Source organism: Balaenoptera physalus, assembly GCF_965194825.1.
Source record: "Balaenoptera physalus genome assembly, chromosome: 15".
NCBI classification, from domain to species: domain Eukaryota; kingdom Metazoa; phylum Chordata; class Mammalia; order Artiodactyla; family Balaenopteridae; genus Balaenoptera; species Balaenoptera physalus.
Genome location: NC_138894.1, coordinates 90,795,172 through 90,819,884, shown reverse-complemented (window position 1 = coordinate 90,819,884; position 24,713 = coordinate 90,795,172). Strand labels below are relative to the sequence as shown.

At 52.6% G+C, this 24,713-nt stretch overlaps 2 protein-coding genes across 4 annotated transcripts in view; one reads left to right on the top strand and one right to left on the bottom strand.

Moving 5' to 3' along the window:
• HPCAL1 (hippocalcin like 1) overlaps positions 1 to 9,138 on the top strand; it is a 111,499-nt gene extending 102,361 nt beyond the window's left edge. For 2 of the 3 annotated variants that reach the window (XM_082425878.1, XM_082425876.1), the window contains 3 exons: positions 3,028 to 3,423; positions 5,786 to 5,891; positions 8,269 to 9,138. In XM_082425878.1, coding sequence (XP_082282004.1) covers positions 3,046 to 3,423; positions 5,786 to 5,891; positions 8,269 to 8,366 — 582 coding nt within the window. In that variant the 5' untranslated portion in view covers positions 3,028 to 3,045 and the 3' untranslated portion in view covers positions 8,367 to 9,138. Of the gene's footprint in view, positions 1 to 3,007; positions 3,424 to 5,785; positions 5,892 to 8,268 lie in introns of all 3 variants that reach the window. The other variant, XM_082425877.1, reaches the window with a different exon arrangement.
• A 7,567-nt stretch (positions 9,139 to 16,705) lies between these two features.
• On the bottom strand, positions 16,706 to 24,041 carry ODC1 (ornithine decarboxylase 1). The gene is made up of 12 exons (XM_082425910.1): positions 23,743 to 24,041; positions 21,229 to 21,375; positions 21,007 to 21,138; positions 20,571 to 20,744; positions 20,214 to 20,386; positions 19,804 to 19,938; positions 19,593 to 19,674; positions 19,306 to 19,389; positions 18,484 to 18,646; positions 18,290 to 18,402; positions 17,989 to 18,203; positions 16,706 to 17,188 (listed from the first exon to the last, which is right to left on the bottom strand). Exons 3-12 carry the CDS (start codon positions 21,106 to 21,108, stop codon positions 17,044 to 17,046), a joined length of 1,386 nt encoding a protein of 461 aa, XP_082282036.1. The 5' UTR covers positions 21,109 to 21,138; positions 21,229 to 21,375; positions 23,743 to 24,041; the 3' UTR covers positions 16,706 to 17,043.
• Between the last annotated feature and the right edge of the window lie 672 nt (positions 24,042 to 24,713).

The window sequence follows — 24,713 nt, the reverse complement described above, 5'->3', positions numbered from 1 at the left end:
CAAGGTGTCTGATAAAAACAAAAGTGTCCCACAGTCCGTGGACCTTCTTCTGATTGTCCCCGATGCTGGCAGATCAGGAGTTGAAGCTTTGGGAACCTCACGGTGCCTGGCACGGGGTTCTGCCTCACGGACGCCGATGCCATGCGGTATCAGGTCAGTTCTCGGGGCAGCTGTCTTGGGCCCCAGAGCTGCTGCATCAAAGCACCACAGATTGGACAGCTTCAAAAACAGAAATTTATTCCCTCTAGCTTCTGGAGGCTGCAAGTCCAAGATCAAGGTGTCGGTTGGTTTGGCTCCTTCCGAGGCCTCTCTCCTTGGCTTGAAGACGGCCGTCTTCTCCCTGTGTCCACACATGGTCTTCCCTCTGTGTGTCTGTGTCCCAAGCTTCTCTTTCAAGGGTACCAGTCAGATTGGATTAGGCCCCACCCGTATGACCTCATTTATCTTAATTACCTCTTTAAGGGTCCTGTCGCCAAATACAGCCACATTCTGAGGTCCCAGGGTTAGGACTTCAGCGTGTGAATTTGGGGGGGACAGTTCAGTCCACGACAGCAGCTGACCCGCTCTGCCCACCCCTGCGGACACGTGGGCACACGGTGCTGGCAGAACGGCCTCAGGTCTCAGCTGAAGGAGTGAGGAGCAAGGAGGGGCAGATGCAGTGAAACTCTCCACATTGCAGCCCCTTCTGCTCGTGGATGCTGCCTTTGAAGCATGAGATGGGAAGTTGAAGGAGAGACACCTAAGACAAACCACTCCTCTCCACACCCTCCAGACACTGGCTAGGAGACTTTCACAATTAAGGGGAGTGTGGAAAATACAAAGCCTTGAGAGCAGCTGAACTGAGTAAAGGACTGAAGATTAGCCTTTTTAGTGCAGGAAATGCGGAGGTGGAAGTGTGCAGTCTGCGGGGTGTCTTAAGTCAAGTCTGGGAGCCCTGGGTGGGGGGGAGTGGGGCTGCTGGGGGCCATTGGAAACTGACAACCAAGTTACATAGAGATTTGCTGGTTTCCACCTATTAGGATCAACCTACAGGTAAAGCAGAAAGTAGAGATTGTAAACCTTGATGATGTACAAATAGTGGTTCCCACACACGACAGGAGCTGATGTGGAAGGAAGGTGGAGCGGTTAGGGGAGGAGAGGGGGATCAGTAGCTTTGATCGTACAGAGAGAGAGAGATCCGGGTCAAGTTGCTCAAGCAAGAAATAGAGGATTCTTGTGTGTTTATTTTTTTGAATTAAAAAAATACACAGAGTTCAACATTTGAAATTACAAAAAGATTTACACTAAAAAGTCTCTGTATAAAAAAATAAAATAAAATAAATATATAATAATAAACAGAAAGTAATGGTAGAGGGATATTTATTAAAAGAAAATATGTTTGTTGTAAAAGAATAAATGATCCAAAGAACATTTAAAAAAAAAAAAGAAAATCAACTGTACCTCAATGAAAACTAAACAAAAAAAAGAAGTCTGTTTGACCTCTGTCTATCAGCCGTCTCTCTGTAGCCAGTGTTATCATTTCCCAAGAAGTCATTCCAAACATACAAACACGCACATATATTTTCTCTTTTTTTTCCTTCCACAAACGGTAGCAAACTCTATGTGCTGTTCTGCACCTTTTCTTTTCACTTAAAAATAGATCTTGATGATTATTTCACATCAGTTAGTAATGACAGACGCCTGGGTTGTTTATTATTACAGGCAACGTGTAGGAATTGGCCGTGTACCCAGGCTATTTGCACGGGTGGGAGCATCTTTAGATTTGTTCCTAGAAGTGGGGTTGCTGTGTCGAAGGGAACGTGTTTGTAATTTTGAAAGATATTCCCAAATCCCCCTACCTGGGGGGTTAGAAAAGGAACTTTTCTGTAATTTAAATTTATATCAATTTAAATTTCATATAATTTCAAGTCATAAAGATAACAAGTAAAAACAATGACATATGTGTATGAAACTAATAAAACCTGGGAGGAGACAAAGAAGAAAAAGGAAGTGCCAGGGAAAATATGTGAACTACATTGATTATATTTAGTAATGGGGATTCAGTACTTAATGTTTAGCATTCATAAATGTTAAGAAGCAGTTCAAGGTGGTTACCTCTGGGACGAGGGTGGAAAACCTTTTTTTAAAATTTTCTATTCTATGTGCTTCAAAAATGAGTAAGCCAGGTACTAGTATTACTGTGAAAAATCAGAAAATAAAATGAGGTGGCGAGGTGAAAGCTGAATTAATGTCTAGTAAGAGTATCACCCCAGGGTCAGTCTTACGGATGGGTCTTATGGAAAACCTCGCGGGGCAGCACACTTCTGCATGCCCGCAGGTGCCTGAGACTTGACTACAAACCTCAGAGACATTCATGTACTCTTGGTGCTAATTGTAGATCCACCCCTGCCCCCCACTCCCAACCAGAGGGCTTCTCAGAGGCGAAAACAAACAAGAGGGACTCCTTAAAAGCTTCTATATAAAGCAGAAACTAACACACCATTGTAAAGCAATTATACTCCAATAAAGATGTTAAAAAAAAAAAAAAAGCTTCTGGATGCCTGTTCTAAGGATAAAATCAGAACATGGTGCCCGAACAAGAAAAGAACTGCTCAGAACACAGGGTGTGGGGTGCAGTCAGCGTGACAGTTTTGCCTGAAGCTGATGAGGGTGGTGAGATTCACCCTCCAATCTTGTACAGCCCCTGCTGGGCACTTGATAAACGCCTCATTCCATTGATTTAAAGTTGCTGTTTTTTCCACATTTCCACATTCTGGAAGTCAGGATATGCCTTGCAGCGCGAGGTGGCCTGTCCTGACTCCACCGGAGTATCCTGGCCTCCCTAGTGGTACACAGAGCGAGGGCCCGCCTCCCCGCAGGGGTCCTAGGAGGGCTGAGGCATCGCATCGCGGGAAGGGCCGGAGGCGGGCCTCTCCGGCCCTTGGTGCGGGACACGTGGGGGACGTTTCTCCGCCCCGCTCGGTGGCTGTAGGCTGTGGGGAGCCCTCCCCCGCCCTGATGGCCCCAGCCCGGGCCCCTGTCTTGCAGGTGTCGCCGCCGGCCGCCATGGGCAAGCAGAACAGCAAGCTGCGGCCCGAGGTGCTGCAGGACCTGCGGGAGAACACGGAGTTCACGGACCACGAGCTGCAGGAGTGGTACAAGGGCTTCCTCAAGGACTGCCCCACCGGCCACCTGACCGTGGACGAGTTCAAGAAGATCTACGCCAACTTCTTCCCCTACGGCGACGCCTCCAAGTTCGCGGAGCACGTCTTCCGCACCTTCGACACCAACGGCGACGGCACCATCGACTTCCGGGAGTTCATCATCGCGCTGAGCGTGACCTCGCGGGGCAAGCTGGAGCAGAAGCTCAAGTGGGCCTTCAGCATGTACGACCTGGACGGCAACGGCTACATCAGCCGCGGCGAGATGCTGGAGATCGTGCAGGTGCGCCCCGGAGGGAGGGGCTGGCAGGGCGCCGCCATGGGGGGTGGGGGCGTGGTCCCCCGAGGCCCCGCCCACTCCGGACCCCGCTCCTGTCCTGCCCGCGCCTTCAGCCCTTCGCGGCTAGGTGGCTGCCAGCCCCTCCCTCGTGCACATTTGAAAGAGACCAGTTGTCACCGGACTGGCGGGTCCTTGCAGATAGTGATGAGAAGGGCCATTGTTTACTGATCACTGGCCATCCATCAGGCCTGGCCTAAGCCCTTTGAGGAGTTGTGGCCTTCCCGACCCTGGCGGGGCGGGGCGGGGGTGGTGTGGGCGGAGCGGGGGGTGGAGGTGTCGTTCTCTGCATTTCACCAAATCTGAGGCTGGGTGGGGGATGGTGATTTCCTGAGAGTTAACAGAGCTGAATTACAGTAATTCAGGGAGAATTATAGCAATTGAGAGGGCCCTTGACACTTGCAGAAGGCACCTGCCAAGACCTGTTCGAGTCCCCGTATCTGAGAATAAGGGACAGTTTGTCATGTTCCCAGGAACGTGCAGTTGTAAAGCAAAACTGAAACAGTAGTGGTCACAGAATAAGCTCTGGTTCGGAAAGCACCACTTCAGAGACCTCTTCTCCTCGACTCCAGTCAACAGCTCTGGCAGGGGAAGCTGTTTTCCAGAAAGAAACCGTGTTTTGTCCACTTCCCCAGCTTCCTAGGTGTGTGGTAGAGAGGCACAGTGCTGCCGTTCCCTGGGTGCCTCCCTGCACTCCCACTCCTGGAGCCTGGGAGCTTCAGTTCTAGAATTCCTCAGAGGAGATGTCCTCTACGTGGAAGGAACTTCCGGGCTAAGCCACAAACAGAGGGTATCAAACTCATGAACTCCTAGACCAGCAGCAAGTGGCCTGAGGAGTGACCAACCTATTTCCTGAGCAGGTGGTTTTCACACAGTGAGAATAAATCAGCACAGGTTCAGGGGACTCTGCTTCAGCTGTCGCTCCTGGCTCTTAGTGACAAGCGGTGGCAGAAGGAAGAAGTCTCCTTCTCAGGAATCACCTGTCCCGGCCCACAAGCTGGCCCTTACGCTTCCCTGTCCCTGGCCAAGCAGACCAGCCCGGCCAAGACTTAGAGACACAGCAGGACAGCGAGGGGCCCCGTGCCTGTCCAAACGGGATCTGGCTGCTAGGCCCCCAGACCAAGTTCCCAAACTCTGAGACCCTCCCCGTGGCACCCGCAGGTGGCTCCTTGGCCTGCTGAGCGGGATGCCCGGCCACTATACCTTCGTCAAAACGGACTGGGTTCTAAGTACTTCAGAGCCCACCAGAGGCCGGGAAGGGCCTTGGCTCTGCCTCCTCTGCACTTGAGCAAGTGCCTGCCCCTCTCAGGAGGGTGTCCTGTCCCAAGAGGCCCTGAAAGACACACTGGCCATGCTGTGAGGGCTGACCACCTCCACCCTCCTCGGCAAATGGAGAGGGGGCAAGGAGGAGAGAGTATAACAGATAACAGAAGCCTCACTTTGGATCATTCCTTTTTGGTTTTGTTTTGTAAACCTGCTTTTTAAGATGCTACAACTCTCAGACTTCTGCTGTCCTTGGTGTGTTGTTTCAGGAATGAGACTCTCAGTCAAGCCATTTCCGCACAGAAACCCACAGTGGCACAGCCCCTCCCCCTCACGAGTTACTCTGATGAGCTTCTGGTCACTGGCCTCATCACGCCCCCGGACCCTCCCACACACACGCACACACACACGCGCACACACACACCCACCACTGGCCCGGGCCCCTTGGACAGAGACACACAGAAACGGCTGGCAATGGTGCTGAGCCCTTGGATGGCAGTGTCCTGGGGTTTTCGGTCCTGCTGGAGAGACCCATCTGCCCTGGCGCTGGCCTTTCTGGGGCTAGTTATGTGGCTTTCCCTGTGGGCTGTCTTTTTTGCTTTTAACTCAGGTACAGCAATCCCATAGTCAAACGTTTGCGGCTACGTGTGCTGAGTGATGGGCGGTGCACGTATGCGCCTGTGTCACCACCGCCCTCTGTGAGTTAGGGAGCATTCCCAGCCCCACAGAAGGCCTGGGAACTGTCCCACCTCCCCGCCCCGCAGACACCCGCAGGCTTATAGCTGTCAAAGTGGGTTGTTTTGCCTGTTCTTGAACTTCACGTAACTGAGGCTGGCTTCCTTCTGCTCACGTGCTGTCTGTGACATGCATGCGCCCACACTATTGGAACTAGCAGGGAACATTCCAGCTGGGGAAGGGCCCTGAAGCCGGTGAGCACGCTGACCTCTTGTCCTGCTGTGGGCTGGGCGGAAGCTCGTGCCTGTGCCCCGTCCGCCCAGGGACGCCCTGGAACCTCTGAGCACGTGTGTCTGTGCCCCCTTCGCAGGCTATATACAAAATGGTGTCCTCCGTTATGAAGATGCCCGAGGACGAGTCCACGCCGGAGAAGCGGACGGACAAGATCTTCAGGCAGATGGACACCAACAATGATGGTAGGATCCCTGTGTGTCTGTGCCCCGCTGCTGGGAGCAGAGATGTGTCTGGGACCCTTTCCTCCTTCTCTGCAGCTTCTCAGGCCTCACCTGGCCCACACCTGGCCCTGCGCTGAGGGCAGAGCCGGAGTTTGGAGTTGGGGCACGGGGCCAGCATCCTGCCCCATGAACCATAGTCTCCTTGCTTCTAGAACGGGGAGACTGTAGGCCCGTGAGCGTGTCCCGGGGAGAAGAGGCACGTGTGCCCTTGGCACCCGGGCCCTGGAGGGGCTGGGATCAAGCCTCCCAGGTGGTGGGGGTCCCTTTGCCCCCCATCATCCCTCCCTCAAGCCTCAGTGGCCCCAGGGACTCTGTCGCGATGTGCTGGCCTGCAGCAGCTCTGCCAGGATCTCTGGGCCCACACCGCAGCAGAAGTGGCGTGTCCAGGGGGGCGCGGTGGCGACCATACAGTGAGGACGTGCCCTGTGTTTCCTTCTCTGCATTGGCCGTGAGCTTCTGCAGGGTCCCTGCCGGGGAAGGTAGCTATGAAACTGGATGGATCGCACCTCTTGCCAGTGTTAAGTGCAGTCCCAGAGTCAGGTCTGATTTGCTTTTGAAGGATAAAGAAATGCAGCATTTAGAAAAGAAAAAGAGAAAATACCCCTGGGCTGTGCTGGAGATTAAAAATAAGCTAATGCACAGAAAAGTGCTCCTAAACCCTAAAGTGCGGTTTGCAGATGACGCCAAGGACTGAGCCAGCAGGGGGAGGGGGGCAATGTGGCTGCAGGCACATCATCCGCAAGGAAAGTTTTCCAAACACGATCCATCAAATGTAAAACAAGATGGCCTCGTGCCTGGCGTTGCCTTTGGGCCAATTTAAAACATGTCTTCTGCCTTCCAGGGTAGCAGCACAGGCTTTGGGTTCAACAGACCTGCTCCAACCAATCTTGGCTTTTCTGAGCCTCGGTTTACTCCTCTGTGAAATGGGGATAATAATTCAGTCTCTTGTGGTAGATGGAGCCAGTAGAGCTCTTAGCACAGCGCCCGGCTCTCCCTCCACCCACCTCTGCCCCGACCCCTCAGGGCCTGCTCTGGGCACCTTCCCAGGGTGTTTGTGAACTTGGGCCTGTGCCCACCGGGACAGAGCTTCTCCTGTGAACCCCGGGGCCCATGCGTCCCTGGAGCTCGGGGAGGGGTGGAAGAGGCGATGTTGGAGGAGAGAAGAGTGAAGCAGGGGTGGTCCAGAGCTAGGCCCTCGTCCTTCTCTGGGGACTGCCCCACTCCTTCCCTGCCCCCCTAGGAAAGCACAGGTAGCATTGAAGCACCTTCTCCTGTGACCTGAGCCTGGCCGAGCACCAGGAACACCCTGACGGCTGCAGGACGGACTGTGCTCAGGGACCCCCAGCCCCTTGCCAGCCCCGCTTTCTGCCCGGAGGAGAGGCTGGCGCTTTCAAAGCTCCTCGCCCTGAGCGGTCGGAGCAAAGTGCCCGCCGACCATATGAATGGTAACAAAGCCCAGTAACCCCTCTCCATCATCAGAGGGGCCCAGAGATCTTCTCTTCTGCCGAGGGGACGGCTGCCCCCTCCCTTCCCAATCCATCCCTTAGCCTGGGGTTGTTTAGTCTCCCTCGGGGCCAGCCTGTCTGCCCCCGCTGCTGGGGACCCGCAGGCGGAGGTGTCCGTCTCGGCAGTGGGCGAGCAGGAGGCCCCTGCCTGGCTTCCTGGCAGCAGCTCACCAGCTGAGTGCATCCTGCAGGCCAGGCGTGGGCTCAACCCCTCAAACACATCCTCCCAATTAACCCTCCCGGAGGCCCTTTGAGATGGGCGTTCCCACGATCCCGCCACCCAGATGAAGACCCTGGGACGTGGAGAAGTTGGTAGCTTGCCCCTGGCGGCAGAGCTGTGAGCCCTTTGTGTGCTGGGCACGGCCTCAAGCTCCTGCATTCCCTTTACTGCCGTCCTCCGGGGTCAATGGCTCTACTTCATTTTACGGCTGCAGAGCCTCAAACGCAGAGGCAAGAAGTAGGTCCCCACCCAGGCCTGGCCCTCTCGACCCTGGGTTAGTTATGGTTTAGAGGCAGATGTCATGTTCTTTCTGGACAAGGCACATCTTTCTTAAATAAGGCGTGGGGCTATTTCTAAAAGGGTTTGAATTGCCCCACCAGGCACGGCCTGCTGCCATACTGGGTACGTCCCTTGCGATGCCCGGTGCTTTGCAATGAGCACTGAAAGCAAAAAAGGTTTTTCCAGAAATGCCCTGGAAGTGTGTGGAGCCTGGACGCATCTAGCTTCAGGAGGGCTCAAGACTTGGGCCAGAGGAGGCGTCCCCGTGCTCTCCTAAGGGTGATGAGCAGCGAGCATTGGCTAATTCCCATTCCTCCCGTCCTCCATCCCACAGGCAAACTGTCCCTGGAAGAATTCATTAAAGGTGCCAAGAGCGACCCATCCATCGTCCGGTTGTTACAGTGCGACCCCAGCAGCGCCAGTCAGTTCTAAGGGGTCGGCGTCTGGACAGTGCAGAGAAACACAGGCTTGTCTTGCCGTTTAAGCTTTGCTTGCAGAAGTGGATGCCTCTTCAATCATTCCTGCTCTCCCGGGGCGGCCAGGCTACACGCACCTGCCCACCTGCCGGCTTGGTGGCCACGCCTCCCTCCTCACCTGGCCTCCTCCCACCCCCTCCCCAGTCCCTCCAGGGCGAACTCCCCGACATGTGGTTACTCCCAGGGCTCACGGTGTCCTCGCTTCTGGGGCACCTCCCCGCCCGCAGGGAGCCCAGAGGACACCCTGAGGATCCCGGTGGGACTTTCTAAGATCGCGCCAAGGCCAGCTGATTGATTCTGTGATCGCAGGTGACTCTGTGGGAAAGACGGGGACAAGAACAGAGGGAGAGTAGACGGGCAAGCCCTCCCCGTGCATGGCTCCACCCAGCTCGTTCGTTTTCTCTGACCAAAGCCGCTTGCACGTATATATACTGTGGTCTCCTTTTAATATATAAGTTATACGTATGGTGAAGTGAAATGTAATGTGTAGGTCCCATATTTAATGCCTCGATTGCCTTTGAAGCGTGGTTCCCTCATGGCCTGTGATCTCTCCGAGCCTGGTTATCTTGTGGTATTTATGCCCTCAACCTGCCCTTTTCAAAAGGACATGCATGCGTGCCCAGGGCCGTGGAGACCCTCCCGTCCGCGTAGTGAACGCTGCATCTCTGTAAGGTTTGTCCTCCCTGTTGATTGGTCTGGCAGTTCCTGTATTAAAATGATCAAATAAATGGCATTGTCTGAGTTATGTGTGGGATCGGGAGACCCCCGTTCTGCTGCCGTGGCCTCCGCGCTCTCCGGAACAGGTGGATTCGGCAGGTCCTGCTGCTGTTTGTAAACTTGGCCCCTTCTGTATCCATGTAGCCGTTACTGTGTCTATAAATCTTGTGCAGCCTGTTCTTCAATATCTGCCTAATGCCAAGAAATATTTGTGGAAATGAAAGATGACAGTTCTTGGCAGGTTTGACTGTCAGGCTTCTGCCTGCATCCACCCCCCCCCCCCCCCCCCCCCGCCGGCTCTCCCGCCAACCCCATGGTTTAATCAGCAAGGCAGCAGGACCGCACACCCCCAGCGAGGACAGAGCGGGGATCAGGGGTATCAGCACAGGGCCATGAGGGCGGGCCTGGTTTCTCAACCTGTGGCCATCAGGATGCTTCTGGTCTCAGAAGCAGAAAACCCAGCAGAGGGGCCTTCAACCATAAGGATGTTTACACCATGTGCCGAGACTAATGCAGCAGCTGGGGGGCGTCGCTAAGGATGTCCAGGTTCCTTCCGCCTCCCCACCTCCCTGCCCCTGGCTTCACAGGCAGCTTCTGTCCTCGCACTTGAATCCTTGGGGTCCCCGCAGGGCTGTCTCCGTGCAGGGCAGTGCAGCTGACACGGGAGCCTTCCACAGGCAGGACGAGAAGCAGCCTGTCTTCTGTTCTTCCTTAAAGGGGAGGAGAACTTTCCAAAATTCTCCTGTCCTTCCTGCCCACCACTTCTCAGTGCCTTGGCCAGGAGTGTGAGGTGACCATGACTGGCCAGTCAGGATGCACCCAGCTGATGAGGGCCCCCTCCCCCCAGAGGGCATGGCGCCGGGAAGGGTGAACAGGATTGGGGTTCTGGTTCCAGTGTCTGGCACATCCACCCATGGGCCACGCGACCTCGCTGAGTCTCACCTGTGGAAGCCGTGCAGCGGGGAGACGGGATCAAGGTAAGTGGGCCGAGCGCGTAGCTCAGAGCCTGACCCACAGCAGGCGGTCAGGATTTTAGAAATCTTAATACCTTTCACCACTCCATGCCTCTGAATAGAAACAGTGAGCCCTTCTGCAAGTGACTTTCCAGCCAGTGGCACTGCCCGAGGCTGGACCGTCGTGGGCGGCGCCAGGGGGAGGGGGGTGGGAGGGGGAGGCCAGGTGACCCGGGGGTGGACCCAGCTTGCTACAGAGAAGCAGGATGGTGCTTTGCCAACTCTGCCCGGCATGGAGGAATCTCCCCTCCCAGAGAGGGGCTTGTATTTTACAAAATGTAAGGAGAACTGGCCAAGGCTAAATCAGTAGTGCTTGTTGCCTGTTGAGGGGAGGCGGGGAGCGCTGCAGTGCTACTAACAGGGGACATTGCCCAGGAATGAGGCACAGATGGGAATGACCACTGTAACAGGGTTCGCCCCAGAAACAGAGCAAAGGGGGTGTCTCCCTCTGTATGCACACATGTATACTGGAGTGGGGCGGGGGGAGAAAGAGAGAAAGATTCATTGCAAGGAATTGGCTCATAAGATTATGGGGGCTGAACGAACCCAAGATCTACCAGCTGGAGACCCAGGAGAGCCGATGGCATTAGTTCCAGTCTGGATCTGAAGGCAGGAGACCGACATCCCAGCCCAAGACCGGCAGGCAGAGGACGAAATCTCCCTGCTCACTTCAGCCTTCTGTCTAGTCAGCCCTCTGGATGAGGCGGCTCACATTGCCGGGGGCGGGAGGGGGGGCATTCTGCTTTACTCAGTCCGCTAAGTCAGATGTTCATCTCCCCCAGAAACGCCCTCACAGACACACCCAGAATAATGTTTAACCAACTGTCAGGACACCCACGACCCAGGCAAGTTGACCTAAAATGACCATCCCAAGCGCTTCCACCCGAATGTGGAAGATGTGGATCTGGGGGCCAGGGTGGTGCCTTAGGCGATGAGGAAACCGGCCCAGGGAAGGGCAGGGACAACCCACAGGCCCGTCACTCACTCCGGGGGCTCCGCTAGCAACCGGCCATGCCCCTCAGGTCCCAGGAACTCAGTGGCAGAATCAGAACTAGTCCGATTGTCTTACCCCCCAGACAGCGCCCCTTTCACCGTGTGTGTGTGTGTGTGTGTGGAGGGGCAGGTGGTGTGGTCTCTGCAGGCAGGGCTTGGTGGGACTCAGGCATCTAGTTTGGGGGGTGTGTCTGCCCTACAAGGCAGCGTCATAGACACACACCCAGGCCCGACCCGTGCAGAGACTTGGCACCAGACTCCCGGCGCGTCTGGCCTGGGCCCGTATCAGCAGGTGAGTGGCTTCTGGGGACGTGTGCAAGGCTGCGTTGGGTGGCAGCCCTGCAGCTCCTTCCAGGTGGGTGGGAGCGGGACCCGAGCCCCCTGGCCCTGGCTCTCAGCTGGCCCAGTCGGCTTTCACAGTAGGGCACCCACCCTACTCCTGTCCCCAGCTCGGGCTGAAATGGCCTCCGTGAACTTCATGCGCGCCCACACACCTGCCTTTCCCAAGATGCCATGCAAACGTCCCTTCCTCCAGAAAGCCGTCCCCACCCCTCCCCAGATACTCCCTACAGCCCCCATGCTCCCCTCACCCACAGCGCTGCTTTCTTTGTATTGACCTCATAATTCACTTCCTTCTGGTCGCCTTCCCCTTTCCCCTCCCCAGAGCTGGTACAGGCCAGGCTTAGAATTAGGGAGTTCCCTGGGGGCCTAGTGGTTAGGATTCCAGGCTTCCACTGCGGCGGCCCGGGTTCGATCCCTGGTCGGGGAACTGAGAATCCCTCAAGCCGTGTGGCAGGGCCAAAAACAAGGGGGAAAAAAAAAATTAGAGGCTCAGAATGAGTGAGTGAACAAACGAAGAGTCAGCGTGGGGTCCACCCCACAGGCTGGAACTGCACCCAGTGGGCCTCAGACACAGAGGCAGAGGTACAAGTCTCAGCCTGGCCACTGACAAGCCACGTGACCCTGGGCACATTAAAGCAGGGGCCCAGAGAGCCAAGGGTGCTGACCTTGATCTCGCAGGTCAGCTGGCAGAGCGACAGGCTGCAGAGCCTTGGGGGAGGTCAAGGATGCCCGTGGGCCAGGATCTGCCCCTCTCTCTGCCCCTCCAGCTCGGAGCGAGGGCTGCAGATGGTTCCTGGCTCCTCCAGAAGGGGGCGCCAGAGCCAGGGCTGGGACCAGGCGTCCAGGGTGGGGCGGCCCCTGCTGTGGGAAGAGTATGGCCCCGGGCCAGGCGAAGATGGGGAGGGGCAACACCAGCAGCCTTAGGTGCCCGGGCACCGATGTGTGGGGATAAGCAGGACCTGGACTTAGGTCTCAAGGGCTGGTCAGTGGGTGGGGTGTGAGAGCAGTGCCCCCTGCTTCCCACGCCACCCACACGCTTCAGCGGGGTTGGGGGGGAAGAGGGTGAGCCTGGCCGCATGGCCCGGGCGGGGCACGGGCACGAGCGGTGTGCCCAGGGGGCGCCTGAGGGGTGGCTGGCCAGGTCACCAAGTGTGGTGTGGGTACTTCAGGAGCCCAGGCTGGGGGCATCACCCACTCCGGACAGGCAGGGGGCACAGAACGCAGGCCGTGGGGACCCCCAGCTGTTCCCTGCGTGTGAGGCAGGGGGTGAGGGCTGGGCTGGGGGAGTCTCCGCCTGTGGGGCTCGGGAAGATTTTCCGGGGGAGCAGCCTGGTCCCGGACAAGCTGTCTGGAGCCTCAAAGCCTAGCTGCCCAGGTGTGGCTGCCCTTGGATCTCCCCCTGAGCCAGGCCACGCTCCAGTCCCCACAGCCCTCCTGTCACAGTCAGGCCTCCGCCATCGTTTGCTGAGGGACTGAAGGACCTGCCCACTTGGTCGCAGCGTCAGACGGGCCGAGGAGTCTCAAGCGCGAGGTGCTGCTGCCCCCTGGTGGGCGTATCCGGGAGGGCCGTCCGGGCCTGGGAGCGCGGATCCCCCAGCCTGGGTTCGGAGCCTCTTGGGCCAGCTTCGTATAGGAGCTTTCTGTCTCTGTCCCATTTGACAGATGAGGAGCCTGAGGCCCGGCGGAGCACCTGATTTTCCGTGGGCCACACAGCACACAGAAGCTGAGGCCGGGCTCCTGGCACCCGGGACTCGGAAGCCTGGTTGATAGGGTTGTCACATAAAATACAGCCTGACCAGCCGGCAGGTAGAGTAACCTGGGAAAACCTAACAAGGATGGAGTCTGCACAGAGACGCAAGGTGACCATCGTAGGGGTCACCGTGGGCCGTGGGGAGCACAGGGCTACAGAAGACAGGCTGAGTGAGGCCTGCGTGGGCCAGCGGGCCACCTGCGAGGCAGCACGAAGGCTGCTCAGCCAGGAGGCTAGAGACGGCTGTGGAAGGCGTGGACAGTGGCCTGGCCCTGGGTGCGGACGGGTCCAGGTGCAGGTTCAGGCTCTGACCCTGTCCCCGGGTGACTGCGCCCTGACAGGGCAGATGGCCCCACCCGGGCAGTGACGGGGCTGCGGGGCAGAGGTTGGGGGTGAGTACTCTGCCCCGATGACTCGGCCGCTTCCGGCAGCCTCAGGAGCTGGGTGGGCGCGAGCCAGCCCCGCCAGCCCTGCAGAGCTGCAGAGAGGCCCTGGCCCCGGCCCAGCCCGCTGGCCCTGGTTCAGCCGCTCGTGCACGTGGGAGTTACACGACTGAGGACTTTTTCTCTGGGACTCTCCTTCCTCACCCAGGAGGCACATTTCATTTGATTCCTTTAAGATCAGCAATAGACACGTGTAAAAGTGCGTACGAAGTCGGTCTCCACTCCCCTCCTCAGGCCTCCATCCTCCTGCTAGGTTTCTTGTCAGTTCTTTCAGAAGTCTCCGTGCGTGTGCAGGTACGCGCATGCACACCAAGTTTGGCTTGCTTTTCGCACAGGGAATAGCTCACTGCACGGTGCTCCTCACCCCGCTCTTTCTCCAGCGTGGAGCTCGTCCCCCACCAGCTCCTGCAGGGCTATGCGTCTTTAAGCAGCCGTGTGTTCAGTGATCTCAGCAAGTACCCTCTTGATGAGCATACGGTTGTTTCTAATCTGTGCTGTACAGACACTGTCACGATGAAAAGCCTTGTAAGCTGACTTGTCAGAAAATTCTTACAAGTAGACTTGTTGGGGCAAAGAAAATGTGGATTATTTTTGATATTGCCAAATTCCCTCCAGAGAGATTATTCTTATTCTCACTTTCCCATCTGCCTTGGGCGAGCCAGCCTGCTTACCCAGCAAGCCAGGGCACTCTTCTACCTTCGCCAAACTTGACAGGTGATAGATTCTCATATTTTTAATATGCACTTAAGTTTTAAAGTTTGTTCAAGTTCAAAGTTTTTTCTTTTCTGTGAACCTAAGTTCATGGCTTGCCCACTTTCTATTGAATTGTTTCTTTTTTATGGATTTATTGGAGCTCTTTTAACACAAAGAAAATTGGCCCCTTCCATGTGTGTTAGTTTTCCCATTTGCCCCTTGCATTTCTGACTTCAAATGTTTTCTTCTTATAGATTTGTGGCCTAACCTGTCACAATGAGAACCTTCATCTGGGATTTACTGTGGTGTAAGGAGCATCAGTGACATTTTACTTTGCCCAGGTGGTTACCCGTTGCCCCACACTCCCTGTCCCCAGTCCTGGGGTGGGCCCGGCAATCTGCATTTTGAGACGCTCCCCAAGTGATTCAAATGCAGGGCCTGCCAGGCTTGGAAACCACTTCCTTTACCTTGGAGCAGTAGCCCCTCCCACGGCAGCCTGCGTGGAGACTCCAACACCCTCAGGAGGAAGAGTCACCCACTGCCTTGGTGGAGGCCAGAGCTATATTCACTTCAAATCAAGGTCTAGAAATGTCATTTCTATGAATGACCAGACAGTACCATCTATAATGGACATAGGTAAGTGAACACTGCAAACTAGAACTTAGAGGGTCCTGGAGGACAGTGATGACCGACACACGCCCAGCCGTCTGAGATCTCCATCCTTTTGCCAAACTCGCCGCAAGTCATTTGGCCCAGCCCGGGCCGTGTCACCATACAGGCTGCAGGGCTCACAAGTGGCTTCACCAAGCTGTCAAGAGCCAGGTTCAGAGGCTGTTGTGTGGGCACCATGGGACTACCTGGGGCTACTTCTGCCCCCACCAGCACTGGCCAGTTGGTTGGACTGCACTTTTACCTAAACAGGCTGAGAGAAGAGCAGTTCCCAAGCCCTCAGTACTGCATACTTTTTGAGTGGAAAACCTCTCCTCTTTTCAATCCAAGCTCAGTGCTGTCACTAGGGCATCTTGTTATTCCTTACTTCTGAAGGTAGATCTGATTTCCCAAAATCCTAGGCATGGCATCTAGCTTGCATTTCTTGGCACTTAATCCATACAGAACACCAATTCCTTTATTTTGAACATTAGCAGTGGGCAGACTGAGGGCCCAGAAAAGGATGTGCTCACAGGAAGCGGGACAGACAGTCCATTTAAGTGTTCTTTCCTCTATTCTGCCCAGACTCCAGTCAGACCTATTGTCTCTGTGGCTCCTGAGAAGTCTTATTCAGGAGTCCAGCAATAAAGCAATGTCCTCAGGTCCAGGAAGGGACACCAGGGCTGGTGACAAGCCAAGCCCTGGTCTGGCTAAGCAGCCAAGATGTGACGTCAGCGATCACAGCAATGTGCTGTGTCCAGGTGGAACTCAGGTCTTGGGGGAAGGTGGCTTTTTAGAAACACAAGTCACTCCCCTCAACCCCTTGGTAAACGTACTAACAGCATCAGCAGAAGCACTTAATTTAGTCCCTGAGATGCAAGAAGCTGCAGCATTCCCATCTGTACCACATGCTGTCTCCCCGTGTCCCTCTAAAGAAGCTGGTGAGACACTCAATGCCGTCTGCAGTGTCTGGTGCAGACAAGTGGCAGTTACTAAGGTGACACCTGGCTTTTACATGGCCTTCCTTTCCTCCCTCCTCCCTGTGCTACAGCAGGAATTCACAATTCCCATTTTGGAAATTTAGTATGAGAGCCTGCCAACCTTTTCTGAGGAATGGGGGTACAAGTTGAGTAAGAGAATATAAAAGGCCAAAGTCGGAAAGGTAAAGATCTACAACACGTGTAACAACTGCCAAAAGCTGTGCTACATTCCTAACTAGTTGTAACTATGCAACTAGTGAAGTCAAGATGGGGAGGGCCTGTGTCTAGCCTCTGGAGGCAGGGTTCAGAGGGCCTGGGCACCAGCCCTGCTCACCACAAGCCGGCTAGTTAACAAGGGGCTCTGGGCACTCCAAGCTCACAGTCGCATCCAGGGTGGACTGAGCCGTTAACAGCAGAGACTGCCCACTGTCTCGCCCCTCCTTTTCCTTCCACCGCACATGGGGCTAGACCCACTCACTATTCTTTCTGAGAATCCACAGCAAACTTCCTACAGGACTTGTGGACTTGAAATAAAAACGTCAAACAGGAAAAAGGCATTCCATGGATCTTCAAAATATTAAAAACCTGTCAACTCCTTAGTCCTCTGGGGCACTTTTCTCAGCCTATGGGAAAAAAACATCAATTCCCCACCTGTAAAACACACTCAAGGTGAGCCATTTGGAATGGACACACTGTAAAAATTTCCCAGTGCCTAATTATTTCAAGATACTTTATTTACTTTAAAACAGGTCACAACACTAAGCTTCTGGCCCATTCTGCCAATGCACAAGCTACAAATGCTTGCTCAGCAGTTGAGGGGCACGCTTTAGTAGCATGTTTGAAAAGTGAATAAAAATCCATATAAAACAAATATTCAAATAGTTTCCATAGGAACACAGATAAGTGTGACCCCATCGCCTAGTCTTCCACATTGCTGCATCTGTGCCAACCCTATTCACATAGACATCCAAAACTAGCAGTAATTAAGTTAAGTGGTCCCCCCCAAACCCTTAAATCAAGCTAAACTCGCAGTTAACAGCTACAAGAATGGTATCTACACATTAATACGAGCTGAAGCACAGGCTGCTGGGTGCCGTTTCATTCCACTCTCCCAAGCACAGGACACAGGCAGAGTGCCAACATCCTGCTCCTCTACTCCGGGTGGGAAGTCGTGGTTCTGGATTTGCTGCATCAGTTGCCTGAAAGAGACAGAAGTGGCATGTTCAGAAACCCTGAGTCACCCCTCACTGAGCAATTTCACACCGAGAAACTGAGAATAACTTATTCATGAGCCTATTTATGTCCTTGGTTACTACGTCATCAGGAAGCAATTCAACGTAGCTCTACAGCAAGCATTTCTTCAGAACCATCTTTATGGTAACAAGGAAAGCACAAGTCACAGACACTAATTAAAATATTCTAGTTGGGGCTTCCCTGGTGGCGCAGTGGTTGAGAATCTGCCTGCCAATGCAGGGGACACGGGTTCGAGCCCTGGTCTGGGAAGATCCCACATGCCGCGGAGCAACTAAGCCCGTGCACCACAACTACTGAGCCTGCGCGTCTGGAGCCTGTGCTCCGCAACAAGAGAGGCCGCGATAGTGAGAGGCCCGCGCACCGCGATGAAGAGTGGCCCCCACTTGCCGCAACTAGAGAAAGCCCTCGCACAGAAACAAAGACCCAACACAGCCATAAATAAATAAATAAATAAAATTAAAAAAAAAAATTCTAGTTGCATAGAAATATCCTGATCTTTTCTAAAATGATTATGCCTTAAAAATCTGAAAATACAGATCACTATTATTGAAGGGATTTTCCTTCCATTGTATTTTCCAAAATTTCTAAAGCATACATTAATACGGAGAGAAAAACAATTAAAAAAAATTGTTACTATTTAATCCTAGGTAAAGCAATTTCTTATTCGACAAGAGCAAGCATAATAAATCCAGGAAGGTTTTATTTTCTTATCGGAAACATAAACACACACACTGCTGTCACTAACCATGTTGGCCCTGACATCACATAGTAGATGGTCGGTCTCTGGAATCCATTGAAAGTGGAAGCAGCAGCGACAGTGTAAGCACCCATGTTTTCAAAGAGCATCCAATCGCCCACATGCATCTCGGGCAAGTTACAGCGCTCAACAATGCGATCCAGGCCATCACAGGTCGGTCCCCAGATGCTGGATGAATAATACTTCTCATCTGGTTTGGGTCTCTACATTTGAGAGAGAAAAACACACATGATTACACTTGTTCTGACCAATCATCTTAACTGCTGTATACAGCATGTTCAGAAGGTACCTTCTGCAGAAGAGGCTTCACGTGTGCATGATCGTAGAGGATGCAGTTGAAGGAGCCATATACTCCATCATTCACGTAATACATAAATGTCTGTTCACTTGACTCATCTTCATCTAGAAAAGCAGAATTAGTCTCAATTACCACTTTATGTACCAACTTTGTTATACACGCGATGATTCATCCTTTGTACGTACCATCAGAGCCTGTCTGTTCCTTTAATACGCGTTTTTTGGCAATGATATTAACTGCTAGCGTGAAAGCTGACGCAACATAGTATCTGCCTGGCTCAGCTATGATTCTAACTCCAGAGTCTGATGGAAAATACTTGTCCAACGCCGGGTTGATTATACTGGTGATCTACCAGAGTGAGATAGAAAAGAGCAGTTGGTCATCAAGGGGAACTCACACAGACCAGCACTTTGTGACATGACACATCAAAAACACTGAGAGCAGTCATCAGTAAAGAGGTTTACCCTCAAACAACAGCAAAAGATAAACATCTCCCTGAAAACCAGCCTGTACATCCCTGTGGTTTCATTTTGATTCCCCTCCAGACACCCTTTCTACCCTCTTTAAGATGTTATGGGTATGATTTTATTAAACAATGATACAAGTTTATTACCACTTACAAAGTGCCTAAATGTTTTTATCTAGCAAATACATGCCAACAGAACAAAACTTTCTATTCTGCCTATTCACATAATTTTAACAAAAAAGAATACGGATTTATTTTATAAATGAGTAGCATGTAATGGCCTAACTTCTTCTAGTTCCTTGACCAGGGATCGAACCCGGGCCCCCTGCATTGGGAGCTCGGAGTCTTATCCACTGTGCCACCAGGGAAGTCCCTTAAGTACAATTTTAAATAGCACAGAAGTCACTCAAAATACCACACCAAGACATTTATTTTCATGTCTGTAGAGTCCCTTTACTATCTGTTAAAACTAGTAAGTTTTGAAATATTCCAAAAAGGAACTTGCTAAGAGCTACAGATTATAGTTTTGTTATAAAATTACCTCTTCAAATTTAAGCTTTACATCCTCAGATCCAGGAAAGCCACCACCAATATCAAGCAGATACATGTTGAAACCAACCTCAGCCTAGAGTCAAGAAAGTTAATTCAATCAAATTAAGTCAATCAAGTAGCCAGATTCATAACAAGTCATGAAAAATGCATGCAGCAGATAGGGTTAAATGTCTGTAATATGAGATGACGTCTACAAAAGGTCAATTCTGGAATTGGGACTAGTTATTACTGTCATCCTTGCCCCCCTCCTCCCACTTGGGGTTCACATATACTCACTCCCATGTCAAAGACACAGCGGGCATCAGAGATGGCCTGCACAAAGGTCTCCGGATCAGTACAACCACTTCCCACATGGAAGCTGGGGCAAAAAAAGTAGAATATGCTATTTCTTACTATTTCTGGAAATAACTATTCATAGTGGGAGAAAACCTATAAAACTTGCATTGTCTAATCTTAATCTCTACCTCTGCCATCACCAAGATCTCACCTGACACCAATGACATCAATATCTAGCTCTTTCGCCCGTTCCAAAAGAAGCCTGCTAGTTTTGAGTGTGGCACCAAATTTGACACTGAGGCGACAGACTGCTTTGGAATCATCAGTGGCAATCCGCAAAACCAACCTAGAAGCAAGAAAAGTGTATCAAGTTTCCCATAACAGAAGATCACCTACAGCCATGATTAAGACAGAGACTCCTTGGCTCTGATACCCTGTGGTTTGAGTCTAATTTGGTTTTATTAATCAAGAGGGTTTAAGCTTTTTTCTACTTTGTCTCTGACCCAGTACACAGATAATTTACTAAAGTATGGAAATCTAACAACTGGAAATTTGAGTTTGTCTGCCATTATTATACAGATGCCACATCTGACCCTGCCCTCAAATGGAGGAGTAACTCACTTGGCCTTTGGATGTGCCCTGGCAACTTTCATCAACTCAACTTCACTATCAAAAGTCATCATCTGGACTCCATTATTGGCAGCATATTTAATCTGAGACACTTGTTTACAAGGATTTGCATAGATAATCCTCTCTGGAGGCACCCCGAGACTCTGCACCAACTGGATTTCAGTCTGAAAAAGAAAAGGTGTTACAAGACATGTAGCTAATACACGGAAGCAACAGAAAAACATGGGACGCTGTCACCATCCCCACTCAATTCACTAGCACCTCCTGCCCCAGCAACGCAATTTCGATCTGCCCTACTGGGAACACCGAGGCCATTACAGTCACGTGAGTTCTGGGGCTTTTGCTCACCTTGCTGGCACAGTCAAATCCTGTCCCTATGGCAGCTAGGGTCTTCACTATGGTTCTGCTATCATTGCATTTGACTGCATAAAAGGGGGTGACCCGAGGAAGAGCTTTAAACCATCTCAGATGTTTCTTCAGGATGTCTCCCAGGTCCGCAACATAGAAGGCATCCTTATCGTCCTGCGGTAACAGGAAACACATCAGCAGCCGAACAGTACGTCCAACACGCAGCCTTCCCTGCTCTCGCCCGTCATTCTCATGAATCCTACTCTATTTAGTCAATCCCTGGCATGAATATCATTATTATTGGACGATGCATAGCCAATTAAATTCTAAATTCCCTAATAAGACACTTCCATTTCCGCAAGACCCCACTGAAGCTTCCCATCCAACCCAACATTCTCAAAGCTGCACTCCCAGCAAGGACTTAACATCCACTTACAGAAGAAGAAACTTCATTAATTTTTTGGTCCAGAATGTCCTTGGCAGTAAAGCCTTCATCCAAGAAATGGCAGTCAAACTCTTCATTACTAAAGTTATTCATGGTTCCTTGATACCTTTCTGAAACAACAAACTGCAAACAGGGCAGACAATTTACTCAGAAGTCTTAGCAATACTTAGTAACTCCTAATGAGATAAACCTGCAACAACCATGAATACTTACAAGGGAAACTAAGAGATGAAATTTAAAGAAATTATGCCAGCTTTTCACAAAGGCAATTCCCCAGGAATTCCAAGTCCCACTGAAGGATGGGCGTGCCCTTGCTGCAGCAGTGAAAATGTCCTGACAAACGCACAATCTGCTGTCCACCTTCGGAACACATTAAATTGGAAGATCAGTTACTGACAGCACACACAAGCAGCAGGACTACCCTCCACAGACACCTCACTCACTGGGTTTGGGAATCCCATTATTCCTAGGTTTAGGTCACGTGATCCCATAAACCTCAATGGAATGAGGACACCACAGATTCAACACTAGATTTTTTTCACACTGAACTTCCATATATAGTACTGACCACCTCAAAAAAAGCATTTCAAATACCCCCGGTCAAAAATGCTGAATGCAGGTTTCAGAAGCTTTCCTGCACTTAGTTCACTGATAGGGAAGAAGTTTCATGACAGTTAGCTTACTTTATTTAGGATCTGTTTCTCTTTAGGAGCTTAAAATAGCATGACAGCAGTTTTCACAGTTGCTATATGCACACCTTGCTGTCTCCTAAGTGTTACACAGAAAACGTTTAGTGACTAACAGGCATCACTGCTCTCAGTTTACTGAGTGCTCTTAAGTTTCCTGAGAATTTTATGAGCTAATTTTCATGCTAGGCATGTGTTTTTTAAAACTGCAATCTTCAAATCAACATAATGTGCTACAGTTGCTGTAGCTGATCAGAAATCAGTATTCTTAAACCAGCACTGCCTACTAGATGAGCAATTCTGGGAACCTCAACTGTCCTTACAGGCACTCTAATACTTGCTTAGCTATGAATGATCATCATCTGGTAATAATTTTTGACTAACTTTATGAATACCAAAAATAAGCCAACAATAATTTATGAATAAGCAAAAATAAAGCTCATTTAACAATCAGAGCCACTGTCCTTGGCCTCCATGAAATGCGACATTGGTCAATGACAGTTATCTTAAGATTACTGATTTTAACCTATTTAATTTCTGCCAGGGAGGGCTTCTTTTCCACTGTGCAACCCGCTTCAGTGCCTGCAGCCTACGGGCAGAGGCCAGGCAATGGTTCAGGTCCAGTCTGCTCTGGCATGGGACACTATGAGAGGCCCAGGGGGACGGGCCTGCCATAAATCCAAACCCATGCACGGTAGAACTTGCAAGACTTGATCTAATGTGACTTGCTGGCACTGTCAACCTCCTACGTTGCCTAAATCGCGCGTAGGGGAAGGGAAGAGACTAACTGCCAGCAAACCCATTTTGTCTATATAATAACATTTAAATACACTCACCGGAGACAGACTGGGCTATTTAGAGTCTTGTTAAACATTTTTAAGGCAATATTCAGGCTTAAGCTTAGGACGTTTTTGTTTCTCTGAAATACACCCCTACTAAGTATTTTGCTTTCTTGTATCTTTCAAAGCTTCATCTCAATAACTTTTGATATAGAGACATTTCACCCAAGAACACCTTTTGGTGTTCTTTCTGTATAGCTAAGTTACTTAAAATGACTCGGATTAGCACAAGATAGCACCTCTCTGCTATGAAATGCTTTACTGCCAACTGGGTAACGTTAGAAAAGACAGGTACTAATTCAAACAGCAACTGAAAAATTTACAAGTCAACTAAATTACGCCCTATTTTAGGTTTGAATGAAGTCAACACATTCTCTTCGTCCTCCCTAGACATTTCTAAGAGGTTCTACTCCCCACACTTTCCCCCATTATTTCGGATTTTCAAACACAGTTGGTCTTTTTGGGAAGATCTTGGGACTGGCTCCTATGCCTAAGCCTGAACTGGGATCTTAATAATATAGGTTTTTCTTGACTCACCAAGTCATTCAAAGACCCGTAAACAACTCTAAGCCATGGCCGGCTGAGTATTACCAGTTGTTATTACAAGGTTATCTCATCTCAGCTCTAGCGACCCGAGTGGGTTTCTATATTGGGTCATTCGCTCTGTACACATAGCACAAAAAACAGCTAAAACGAAAAAAAAAAAAAAAAAGGAAATTCTAGGGCAACACGGCGGAATGGCACGTCTCTTCCTTCTAGAAGTGAGTGCGAGCGATGGGCGCCCGGAGACCTGCGCCGGCTCGCCTCCTACCTCTCCTGCACCTGCTACCGGACTGCCACATGGGTTTTAAAAAAAAACAGCGGTTGAAGGAACGACCGACCCTTTTCAACAGCTTCCGGCTCAGAAACCCTCACTGACGTGGTTCGGAGGAGATGAACCCCGGGCCGTTCCAGCCCAGGCTGCCCTGAGCCGGGAGGGCGGCCGCCGTGCGCGCCGGGGGCCGGCTTCACCGGGGACGCCAGGGCCGGGGGCGCAGCGGCTCACCGAAGTCAGGGGCCAGCGGCCGGCTCTGCGACCACGTGTCCTCGCAGCTCCAGGGCGCGGGAGCTGCTCCGGCCTCAGGCCGGGCCTGGGCGCAGGGACACGTGGCCGTCACCCCCGCTCCCCCGGCCTTCCAACCGCCCGGACGCGCCCCTCTCACCTTAGAGCGCACGGGCGTCGCGGGCAGACCCCATGGAGACCAGACGCCGCCGCCGAGCGCGCAGGGCCGCCGGCCGCCCCGCCGCTGTCCCCGCCGCCTCCGTCAGCCGCCCGCCCGGCCGCCCGCCGCCTCACTCCCTCCCGCGGAGAACCGCCGGCCCGAGGTGGCGCCGGAGCGCTGGCAGAGGGACGGCGGCGGCGGCGGAGGCTGAGGGGACTGACAAAGCCCGACTCGCCGCCGCTCCGCTACTTATAGCGCCGCGCGTGTCGTCATGGAAACGCACCAGCTCAAACCAGCCGCGATCGGTTCCGTCCGGGCGTCCTCCCAGGGAGGGGGCGGGGCGCGGCGGCGGCCAACCCGGAGCCAGGCGGAGGGCCGGGGGGCGCGGGCGGTTAGACGTCAGCGTATCCGAGCGCCCCCCGCCCCTCCCGGGCTAGCTGCAGGCCCGCGCAGGCGCACACGCCGCGGGCCCTGGGCTCCAATAACGCACCCTCAGGCGCCTGCGCCTGGCGCTGCGCCTGGGGCCAAGAGCCGCAGCCGAAGAATTGCGAAACCTGCCTCTGACCGCCGCCAAATTTCAGCTCCTGCGCCAAGCAGCACTGTTCTTCCACCTGGCATTAAATGCCTCGTGCCCGCGGGCGGAGAAAGGAAATCGCGGGCGCGAGCGGGCCACGTGGACCCCACCTGGCACACTCTGGCTCCTTCTGCCCGGCGTCTCCATTCCTATGGGAGGGACCTGGAAGCGATTCTGGCGCAGTTCCACCCCACGAAGAAGGGGGCAGAGACGCAGAAGGGAGAAATGTCATCCGGCAAGTTAGCGGCACAGCTGGGGGCAGCTCCCGAGTCACTGCGCCTGTAAACCGTGTCTAACATATCCAGGTGTCTTCCGACTAGGTGGCAGACAGCAGTGGACAAGCGAAGATACACGTTATGCTTACCAAGCCAAAGACTTGTCTAAGGGCATTAGGGGA